This window comes from Papaver somniferum, chromosome 9 (assembly GCF_003573695.1).
Source record: "Papaver somniferum cultivar HN1 chromosome 9, ASM357369v1, whole genome shotgun sequence".
NCBI lineage: Eukaryota > Viridiplantae > Streptophyta > Magnoliopsida > Ranunculales > Papaveraceae > Papaver > Papaver somniferum.
In genome coordinates, this window is record NC_039366.1 from 894,956 (window position 1) to 907,342 (window position 12,387).

At 38.0% G+C, this 12,387-nt stretch overlaps 1 protein-coding gene across 1 annotated transcript; it reads left to right on the forward strand.

Annotated features, from left to right (window-relative positions):
* The first annotated feature begins 4,734 nt into the window (after nucleotides 1–4,734).
* Nucleotides 4,735–6,862, forward strand: LOC113309908 (putative wall-associated receptor kinase-like 16). The gene is made up of 3 exons (XM_026558427.1): nucleotides 4,735–5,335; nucleotides 5,417–5,623; nucleotides 5,757–6,862. Exons 1-3 carry the CDS (start codon nucleotides 4,735–4,737, stop codon nucleotides 6,860–6,862), a joined length of 1,914 nt encoding a protein of 637 aa, XP_026414212.1.
* Nucleotides 6,863–12,387: the final 5,525 nt, after the last annotated feature.

Sequence of the window (12,387 nt, forward strand, 5' to 3'; positions counted from 1 at the left end):
TGTTTTACAAATGGATTCCTGAATAGAAATAAGACTAATGACTCGAGATCTTCAATTCTAAGAAAATCGGATTCCTGTCTCAGAAACTGATTAATGACTCGAGATCTTCTGATTTTGTGCACTTAGTGTTATTATCCAACGAAATATACGAAGTTTCTAAAGAAATCGGATTCCTGTCTCAGAAACTGATTAATGACTCGAGATCTTCTGATTTTGTGCACTTAGTGTTATTATCCAACGAAATATCAGAAGTTTCTAACAAAAACTGGATCCGTGTCTCAGAAACTGATTAATGACTCGAGATCTTCCGATTTTGTGCACTTAATGTTATTATCCAACGAAATATCGGAAGTTTCTAACTGATTAATGACCATTGATTAAGGGAAGTAAAATGATCTTTAGCCCTCCATTCCATATTGGATCCGTATGAGGGAAGTTAGAGGATTATTGACCATTGATTAAGGGAAGTAAAATGAATGGTAATCTCTCCATTCCATATTAGATCCGTATGAGGGAAGATAGAGGATTATTGACCATTGATTAAAGGAAGTAAAATTAATGGTAATCAAATAGATAACGTGGCTCTTTGTTTTACCACATCTCTTTTCATTAGCCAAAACCGAAAGTTCGAGAAACACAGAAATCCCAAAATTTCCCCCATTCTCTCTTCTCCCGCTCCAAAAATCCCCAAAATTTCGTTTCCCACCAAGATTTTCCGCCAAATCACTCTGAAATTTTAGAATGATTTCAAATCTTAGTTTTAGTTCCCCCCTTCTCTTTTCTCTTTTCTATATAATCCGGTCTCTAGACTTGATCCAATTTTTTCCAAGAAACTTAGGGTTCCTAAGCCTGTATATTTTTCAAATCAATTCTCACAATCGCTGCTCTCTAAGGTAATATCATGAAAACCTTCTTTTTGTTTATGTTTCACATCATCAATTTCTGCTATGAAGATTTGATATTAGGGTTTCAGTTTAGTTTTATCAATTTCATGATAATAAGATTTTTCATATTCTCAATTTCAATTTCAGTTTTATATTAATTTCAATTTCAGTTTCAGTTTGTTTGAGTTTTGGGTTTTGGGTTTTGTTATTAAGATGTTAGGGTTTCAGTTTATTTGAATGGATTTGGGTTCTGTTACTAAGATTTTAGGATTTATGTTTGTTTTCTGTCAATACCCACATTTTTACTGTTTTTTTCTCTATTTCTATTACAGTTTTTTGGAGATTCATTAGGGAGGGAGGCTGAGTTTTCGGTGAGTTACTTCACCATACACAACCCTTTCTTGCTTTTTCCATCTTCACACTCTAATTGCTTATACTACGGTACACAATGCTTTCTTGTTTATAAATGAATGTTGAATATTAGTTGCTTTCTCTATTTGAGCTCTTGGAAGCTATAAATGTTGAGCAGATTGTGAGTATCCAAACACTTGCTGACTTTCTTGATGCATGAGTAGAAGTTATTGGTTTGTATGGTGACGGTCTGAACAGATTTGGAGAATCCTTTACATATTTTAGGGGAATTATCATTTATCAACTAATATCGCTACTCAAAGCTCACAACTGAGGACATCTCAGTCAATACCCACATTCCATATTGAATCTTTGGATTTACTGTTTTTGGATTTCTGTCAATACCCACATTTTTACTTTTTTTTCTCTATTTCTATTACAGTTTTTTCTCTATTTCTATTTCTATTTCTATTACAGTTTTTAGTGATATTTGAAGTTTTTTTTCCTTTTCTTATGCAACATTGGTTGGTTTTTCTGTTTCTTCTTTACATGAATTGAGTTAATTTTGTGAACCTATGGGTCTATTATGTTTAGTGGTAGTGTTTGAGGAAATTTGGTTTTGTGATTCTGTTTATTTTGGGTTTTGTTACGGATATGCTTGTGTTTAGGTTTCAATGTTCTGTTTATTCTCCTTCATTTACTTATATTTTCTAGTACTGATAAAGTCTACGATTTAATGTTCTTATAGTTTTTCTCTGTGTTGAATGCAGATGGATACTATTGAAGCCTCTAATAGTGTGCATTCAACTGTTTCTTCACCACAAACTAGTGATCCTGCTTATTCTTCTTCAGCGACTGAAACTAATGTTGTTTCTAAGTCAAAGTTGATGGTAACGGTTAATTTTTATGGGAGACCTGTAGGTGACAATGCAGACAAATTAGCTACTCGGGCTGGCAAACTTGTCCGTGCCTACTGTCCAGTCAAATATCTGGATTGGAGGCAGGTTCCGGATAACTTCAAAGAAGATGTGTGGTTTAAGTTGTTGTATGTAATTTATAGTTTTTTTTCTTCTATCATGGTTTTATGATGAATGGCTTGATGAATCTTGTTGATTTTTGACTTGAAACTTGTTTATTTCAGCAAGAATTCGAGTTCAATGTGCCAAATCATTTAGCCAAGATGATTGTTATGGGGTCTCTTCCACAAAAGTTCAGGACATATAAACATGATCTAAGAACTGGTCCTCTCCTAGGCAAGGTCACTATGCAAGAGAAGTTAGATGCACGTCCTGTTGATTTTGACTCGGATTGTTGGAAAATTTTTGTCGAGAATGAGAGCATACCTGGTATTAAGGAAAAAACATGCCAAATATTCAGAAAATCAAAAGAAGAGGACCATACATCCACCTGTGGTCGAGAGTCATATGCAAATAAAATCCACAAGCTCGTAAGTACATCATATTGCACTTTGACACTAGTTTAATGTTAATTGTTTATACTTATCCATATAATGTATGTACATGCTGTAAAGGAAGGTTTGGTAGCTGAGGCTGCACGAGGGCTTGCTTGGATGGATGGCCATGTTGGGAAAGATGGAAAAGTAAATCCTTCGGCTGTTGAGAAATATGTGAGTATAGTTGGTCATGTTGAATGAAGCTCGTAGTTTACCTATTTACTCTGAAATTAACACACGTTGTTCAATGTATGTTAATAGGAGCAAGTAAAGGCTGCTAGAGCTAGGAGGAAGGAGCTAATTGATGCAGGATTGGTATCCGCTTTAGACTTTGAGAATGATGAGATTGCTGAAGTCTTTGGACCTGACAAATGCAGAGATGGTTTGTTGGGTTATTCTCCACTTGTCTCGAAGAAGCAAGCCTTATACGCAAGTGTTGCGACCGCGGTTATGAATGCAAACACAAACCCCACAATTACTGCGCCAAGGACTGATCATATGGTTGAGGCTCTACTGCCAAAGCATACTGAACTAATTACTAATGTGAGCATTTACAAGTTCTGTTTTTGTTTGGCATTCACTAGAGCAATAGAGCCAGGGCACAAAAATTAGGCTTATTTTTGAAACACTTAATAAAAAATCTGTATGCAAGTTTCCTCTTATACTCTTGCACGTACTTAAGTATTAAAGGAGAGGGGGGGTGCTTTCTTATTTAGGGGATTCACTGCCTTGTAAAAAACTGTGTTCTTTTTGAGTTATGATTGCATATCTGTAGCTGTCATTATCCAATCAATTAACTGTTTTCTCTGTTGTTATAGGTTGTGCTGCAAGTTATGGCAAAACAACAACAAAACCAACATTCTGCCAGCACAAACCCAGCTGTTGGTGGTGTTGAAGATCCTAATGGAAATCAATTTGTGCGCCTTTACAACAGAAAAAGGGAAATTGTTGCCACAGGTTATGTTGTGTATGGCATAGATGGAGAACATTGTGAGGGACTCTTAGTGCAACCAGAAGAGAGAAAGGTATGTCTTGAAACCATCGAGGATGGTAACTGTGCTGTACCTGAAAGTCCTCAAGGTGATCGCTTTTATTTGAAAGAGTATGTTGCAAATGAATCAGTAATTTGGCCCGTGTCTCGTATCGAGTTTGTGGATTCTACCCATGAATGAAAACTTCTTGAGTAACTACTTTTTGTGAAGTGGAAACAGTTTATGGAGTCTTCCTATGAATGAAAGCTTCAATAACTACTTTTTGTGCAGTGAAAACATATCCTGCTTGGAGGAGCACACTTTTTGTGAAGTGAAAACTTCTTTAGTACCTATCTAATTTTCAGTCTGTAATTTGTAATGTAATTGGGTAACTACTGCTCCTTGTATATAATCATTATGGTTCTTAATATATATATTTTATATATCCAGTGTTCAATTCTTTAAATTGAAGCTTAAAAAGTAATTTTATGGGTACTGAATATTGTCAGTCCCGACTACCGGAAGCCGTCGTCAGTTCCGGCGACCGGAAACTGTCAGGCCGGAAAAGTGCCATTTGTTAGGTATCAGACCTAACAAATTTTCTAACAGAAATAATGTTACAAACGTCTAGAACCAAAAAACACATGTCATTTTTCTATTGGTCATTTTAATAGTAATAGAAAGAGTTAGCAACGGTTGTAACATAATATTTGCATTACAAAGTAAATATGAAGAGTAAAATATAAATAGTTAGGATAAATATTGTAATGAACTTAAAGTGTTAGTCTATTTAATTTTCCTAATGGATTAAAAGAGTGATGCAAAATTCTCACACATTATATTACTCCCTATCGATAACCATTTATTTTAGTAAGGAAAATTAGCTTCTATTCTTTTGTAATGCTTTTTTTCAGTAAGGAAATCCTTGATTTGGTGTAGTGATTGTTACCGCGATGTTAGATTTAAGATTTCCTGCAATTACTCTAATAATGGTCCAGTTGCTCTCTTAAACGGTGATAGGTATGAAGCTTTGCAAATTACGCTAGAGTATGTTCGTATAAATATATTAGCACCCATGCATTGTGGCTATGGTAGTAATATTACCAATACCTCGTATATTGTTAGCGACATACCATTCCCCGTTTCCAACACTTCCAATAAGTTAACAGTGCTTGGTTGCAACATTTACGGTTCTGTGACTGTCTCCTTGCAAGCTGATCAAGTTGATCTATCAGCTGCCGGACTTGGAGACCGTTTTAAGGGGTGTCCATCCCGTTGTGACAAGCACACAGCTGTTCCTCCATCTCACTGTTCTGGTTATGGTTGTTGTAAGACAAGAATTCCGAACGGACTAACATCTTACACCGTACAAACTAGTAGTCTCGCGGTTGATACTCATGATTCCACGAGTTATCCATGTGTCCGTGCGTTCGTGATCGACCATGAGTTTTCTAAGGTTGAGAGGTTACTATTGTCTAAGAGTGATTCTTTTATACCTGTGATCTTGGATTGGGCGATAAACGACGTCATGACATGCAAAGAAGCTCAAACATATCGTAGCTCGTACGCCTGTAGCAGAAATTCTTACTGCCTGGAATCTCAGAGTGGACCTGGCTATCACTGCAAATGTTCAAAAGGCTATGCAGGAAATCCTTACCTTATCGATGGATGTCAAGGTACAATTTGTGTTGTTGTTTTTTACATCAGATGAGTAGTAGCTTTCCATTTTGATTATATTGAGTGTTCCTTTTTTGCAGATATTGACGAATGTAACGAACCACAGAAGTGCCGAAAAGATGTTATTTGCGTCAACACGCCGGGAAGCTATAGATGTAGTTGTCCGCCAGATATGAAATTAGAAATCTTCGAGCTTGGAAATTATTGTACACCTGATGAACAAAGACTGTTAGCTGGTCAGAAAAACAAACGAAGACTTCATAATATCGTTGTCATTGCATCATCAGGTAATAGTGTACGTGCATATGCGCTGATGATTTTTTGTTTAAATATTACATTCTAACAAAACGCAAGCTTAATGAAATTGAACATGATGAGAGGTATATATACGTTTAACCCATCCCTGTACATGTTCTACAGGTATTGCAGGAAGCATAATCGTAATACTTATGCTTGCGGTTGGCTATTTGTTATACAGAAGATTTAAGAGGAGAAAGCAAATGAAACTGAAGCAGAAGCACTTCGAGAGAAATGGTGGGTTGTTGTTAAAGCAAAAGATCACTTCAAATGATGGTAGAGTTGAAAAGGCTGCTAAAATATTTGTAATTGAAGAACTGAGGAACATGACAGATAACTTCAACCCAAATAGAATCATCGGCTATGGCGGCCATGGTACTGTTTATAAAGGCATGCTACCGGGTGGTGAAATAGTTGCCATAAAGAAATCTACAATGGTTGATGAAACCCAAGTTGATCAGTTCATCAACGAAGTCGTTATTCTTTCGCAAATTAATCACAGGAACATTGTGAAGCTGTTAGGATGTTGTTTAGAAACTGAGGTTCCTTTGCTGGTTTATGAGTTTGTCTCTATCGGAACCCTCTCATACCATCTCCATGTAGCGCAAGAAGATGGAGAATCATTGCTATCATGGAAGGTTCGTTTAAGAATCGCATCTGAGATTGCAGGCGCACTTGCGTATCTACATTCCGACGCCTACATGCCAATCTTTCACAGAGATATTAAATCAACCAACATTCTTTTGGACGAGAAGTACAGGGCTAAGGTTGCTGACTTTGGACTTTCAAGATCAATACCCGTAGATAAAACACACTTAACCACAATAGTGCAAGGAACCTTCGGTTACTTAGATCCGGAGTATTTTCAGTCAAGCATTTTTACAGATAAGAGTGATGTTTATAGCTTTGGCATAGTTCTTGTGGAGCTCTTAACAGGCGAGAAGGCAATATCTATACTCAGACACCAAGAGGAGAAGAGTTTAGCGCTGTATCTCGTGAAATCAATGAAAGGAAATCGTTTGTTTGAGATATTAGATTCTAGAGTCCTCGACGAAGCTGACGAAGATGATGTTTTGGTTGTGGCTGAACTCGCTAAAAGATGTTTGAAACTGAATGGAAAGAAAAGGCCAACCATGAAGGAAGTATCACATTGTTTGAGTGGGTTGCATGAAAAACTTTCCACGGAATCGTTGCACAGAGTTACCAATACAAAGGATAATCATGAATGACAGCATTATAGTATGTGACTTTCTATTGTGTCTGTTTTCATTGATTGGTCTGTGTAGCATTGTAGTATGTGAATTCCTTTGTAACTAGATATCAAATACTATATTTTGTGATAAGAGAGTAAGTGATATTGGATTGAGCGGCAATTCAGAATAAGTTGATAACTTTTTTTGGCAGAAGAGCGAGGAGCCAATTCCTTTACCATGGTAATAGGTCATTTTTCTTTTCTTTTTTTGATCCTTCATATTTTACCTGATCACATTTATTAATATATATACAGAACCGCCCGCATAAGCTGCCTGCAATCATAAGCCGGCCGAAAGTTTCGAACAAAAATTCCACCCTTTCAAATTTGGAGAAAATGAGTTCTAAGAAAAAGTATTTATGGTGTTGGTGTGGTTTGATCTAATGACCTAAGGGTCTTAGGATACTTACTCATTTTTTGGGTGAATGAAATGGAACCTTTAGTCCCACATCGCGGAAAACTAAAAAGACCACGCTATTTTATTTATTTATTTATTTTTATTTTTTTTTGAAACTAGGCATAGGCCCGTCCTGCCCCTGGCAGCGTAGTCACCAGCTTACTCCCCCTGAGCAAACTCGGCCCCTTTTCCTTAGTAAGTAATAATTACACGAGATCTCCAATGTTTGAGCGGAGACTCGAACTGCTGACCTCCTACCTGAGAGACAGACTCCTAAACAACTGGGCTAATCCCAAATGGCTAGGAGCTCCACTATATAATCATACTCTTATGTATGTATTGTAAAACGTGGGTGGAGCGGTGGGGCCAATTATATATTTTTCGACCCATACATGTGCTCATAAACCATACACCAAGTCGCGTATTTAATAGAATTTATTTTTGCAAGTTTTTACTTCCCCATCATCAGTGTTTCTGCGACTGCTAGAGAACCTCCTAGATATGAAGTTACTTGTCATCGGCATTGCCATCGTCTCAGTGGAAGACAAATTATGGAGAGTTTCCATTGAAACCCTTGGGAATACTACTTCTCTGGTGAAGTGATTACCACAACAACTACTACTTGTACTGATGATACTGCTCTTTGAGGGTGCAGCGGAGATTGCAGAGCTGTAGTTTCTCTGCGTTGTATTTGCAAGCGGGATTAATGAAGATGGAGTTTTCTTGATGATTCTACACAGCATGGCCATACTTGAGCTCAAAAAAAAAAAAAAAAAAAAAAAAAAAAAAAACTAAGAAAGAAAAAAGAAAAAGAACTTCTTTTGTTCTCAAGATGGATTTCATTTTCAAGATACAATTCCACCCGTTTATACAGACCACCAAGGTGAGTACGGACTTTTGCTTTTAGGAGGAAAATAAAATCTTACATGAGGAAAACTAAAGAGGAGATCCACTATATAATCAAATTTTTATGTATGTATTGTAAACCGTGGGTGGACCGGGTGGGGAGAAATATACATTTTTCGATTCATACATGTGCGCGTAAATCATGCACCAATCATGTATTTAATAGAATTTATTTTTGCAAGTTTTTTCTCTAAGGAATTAATTCTAAAAAATTATTTTTATAAGAGTTTTATTTATGAAAAAATTCTTCTTACGTATTTAACTTGTTTTTGAAGAAAACAAATACCTAACTTGATGTGCAAGTATTTTCTCCTTTAAATATAACTCGAAAATTTGTTTTCAAGATACACCGAAAATTCTTCTTTCGCTCTAGGGTTTCTCGATACGTTTTACCTCCATCCCTGTTGCTAAGTTCAAGTTTCGATAGTTTGTGTTGTGCTAACACGAGCTATATCGGGCAGTCTTATCCTGAACACGTCTTCGCTCATCTCGAGCGTACCCGCGAACTAATGTGTTAAGAAAAAAATTTTGAACTTGTGATTCTGCACTCGTCAAGTTAATTCGGTAGAGTTGTTTCGGATTAGTCCTTTACACATTAGTTTGATACATCTAATGTTTATTGTTGCAAGATTCCAACAACATTTTCGTGAAAATATCAATATGTCCAACTCAAGCGAGCACTAAGCTGCAATCATACCCTGGGCAAAAGCTTTACCACTTAGAATATTCTTCTTTTCCCGTGGAAATCCTTATTTGCTAAGTTTGAATTGCTTTGTTGTTTCTAGTAGGCCCCCTTATCTTGCTTGCTTTGCTTTAATTTCTTTTTTCATGAAATTTTATTCTGTGCTACCAACCCACCTAATCTTGGAAATTATTAGCTTATGGATTATAATACCGAAAATAGGTCATTTGTCCAAATATTTTTAAATCACGGTTCAAATGGACGAGTAAAAAATAGTTTGGGTGAAATGGCCAAAAAAAAAAATAGTAAGGATGAAACTGGTTTCATCCTTTCTTAAATTTAAAAAATAGCAAGGATAAAACTAGGTATGTAAATTAAAAATAAGAACAAATATTTGAAAATGGACACGATGAAACTGGTTACATCCTGCCTATTTTTACATTTTTGTCCATTTAAACAGTATCAAAATCTAACTGTCCATTTCACCCAAAAATTGTTGATTTTGGTCTTTTTAACCAATTTTGTGATTATAATATGAGGTGAGCTAATAGCCTCAAATATGTAAAATACCTTCACCATTTTCGTGGAAATAGAGTCCTCTGTTTAACCCAACGAAGGTCCCACCTTTGGTGTGGAGGAGGCATTTTTCTTTTTCATACGGCACACTACTATTCCCTCCGTATTACACACGAACCTGCCTAGACGGAGGAAGTAAATAGTACCCTATCACCAGCCACACTAGTAATCAAACCTTGATCCCCAACATCAGAGTCCAATCTCGGCCATGTAAAAAGTGATTCCATGAGTGAGTATGAACACTCTTAATCAAAATTATTCTTGTAGCGTACTTTTTATCACCCCTTCCGCAAAAAAAGTAATATAAAGGGAAATTTTCTATAAGACTGTAGGTACACATTTCATCTTCCGCCACGTGTCCACAAAGACACACGTGGAGGACATGTGAGCTAAGAGTAATGATTGTAGTTGATGAGACGAGGAAGAGTATTAGGATTCGACATAACCAATTCATCCCTCTCAGGCGCAGCTTATTTACTATATTGTCATGAGTCTGCGCGCATTATTTGTGAACACTCAGATGATAATGATCTTTGTGTTCACAATCTGGCGCTAGAAACAGGGATCTTCATCCCGGTAAAAGATTTATCTTCTCCTGTGACTTGTTTCAGGCTTCGTTTCTGAAAATAACGATGCATGGAACACTACGGTTTTTTCCGTCATTTTCAAAAACCAAAATTATGAACAGATCCGCGTTTATCTAAGTAGATCTGATTCTTCATGCATTTTCTAAGTTTTCATCTTTGAAAACCAAAATTATGAACAGATCCGCGTTTATCTAAGTAGATCTGATTCTTCATGCATTTTCTAAGTTTTCACGTCTTTGAAAAAATTATGAACAGATCCGCGTTTATCTAAGTAGATCTGATTCTCATGCATTTTCTAAGTTTTCACGTCTTTGAAAATCAAAACTTCGAACAGATCTGCGGTCATCTACATAGATGGGCGCCTTAGTATTTCAAGATTTTACACCTTTGAGAACTCAAAACGCTAATAGATATCACGTGGGGCCCATTGTCTTCGTGATTTTTTCTCTCTCTTTCAGGAAAATATTAAAAGATGGAGAAAAGCAAAGATGTCGGGAAGGCAAAAGCTTCGTCAAAAGAGATGCCAAGGACAACCCCAGTGGTAACTAGGAGTAAGCAGAGAGGTGAAAAGCTAAAGGCAGCGGATAGGGCGCAGGATAATGCAGAAAGCACGGCCCCCATCAATGCCAACATCATCGCAGCAAACGCAGTAAATGCCGCGGCAGCCAAAGCAGGAGCTTCAAGAGCTGGCGGATCCAAAGTTGGAGCTCCCAGAGTAACCAATGCTCAACTACAGGAACATCAGGAAGTCGTAGCAGAGTCAGGAATACAACAACCCCTCTATGGGATGCCCTTAACCAACGAACAGAACATACCTTTTCCAGCCAAGCAACCGCTTCTAATAGCAGGTCAACCCTCACAACAACCGTCGGGGTCCCAAGGTGCACGGTTAGACCCACCAGAACCAGTAATACAGATCGTGGATGAGGAACAAACCATAGCCGCTGATGAGAAAATTGCGGGCAGGAACACCAAATCAAGGGTCAAATCATTCCGCTCAGATGATGGCCGAGCTGACAGAATTAAGGAAGAACCAGAAGGCATACGCAGATGCTGTGGCGATATTAGCACAAGAGAACCAAACACTCAAGGAAAGAATCATTCATAGCGCAGAGGTAGAAAACCAACGCGACGAAGCTAACTCCAAGGCTAGCACCTAATCAAGATAGAAGAATGGTGATCGCAAACAACCCACTTCCATTGAATCGAAGAGGAGCAAGGAGCAGCCAAAGATCAGACCCTGATTACAATCCGAGAACTCGGACTACTACGACGGTACCACCCTCCTCGAGCAAAATCTACCATTCATGAAGAGCACCAGATCGCAATGGAAAATCTGCGTGCTGAGATGCTGGCAGAAATCAAGGAGCTAAAGACTAGGCAGGGAGGCGGAAGACTAAGCAAGTGATGAAGGAAGCAAACACTACCCCGCTGACGCCACACTTGGCCAGGGCTTCCATACCGCAGAAGTGTTCGGTTCCTGCTTCGATTGCTATGACGGATCAACTGATCCTGCGGCTCATCTTCGATATTATAATCGAATGATGGCCCGTTGGGATAACGAAGACTCCATACTGTGCAGATACTTCCCATCAAGTTTAAAAGGGTCCGCGTTGTCATGGTTTGATAACTTCCATCAAACTCCATCGACTCCTACGACCAACTCACAGAAAAATTTCTAGCAACATACATGTACAACAAGGTTGTCAATACCGGCATGGACAAGCTATTCTCGCTGGAGATGAAATACAAAGAGACCATCAGAGAATATACTGATAGATGGCACAAGATTTGCCAAGCTATTGGCAACGTAGATCCCGTGGTTAGTATCAACTGCTACAAATGGGGGATGGACAGGATGAGTCCTTTGTTTGTCGAGATCCACGGAACCATCCCTACCACCGAAGGAGATCTCCGGATAATCATAGAAAAGCATGCAAGGTTAGAAGAAATTCAGCGTGAAAATCCCAGAGCTCATACTCAACGTCCCACACGCACAAATTCCGTGGATCAAGCCAGCGGGTCCAAAAGAGGAATCACAGAAGAGCGTCCCAACGAAGAAAGGAAAGAACGAAGGGATGATAGACGAAGAGATCGAAAATTTGAAGATCAAGTCTATACCAAGCTGAATACCAGTTATTCGCGCATCCTGAGAGAGATCAAAGGGAGGGAGAACTTCGATTGGCCATGGTCCAAGGGAAAGCAGCCTCCTAGATCAGAAAAATCCAAGGAATACTGTGAATACCACTGTTTCAACGGTCATCAAACAGAAAAGTGCAAAAATCTCAAGATAATGATTCAAAAACTAATCGACGCAGGAGACCTGAAGCAATATATACAGAAGATTGATAACG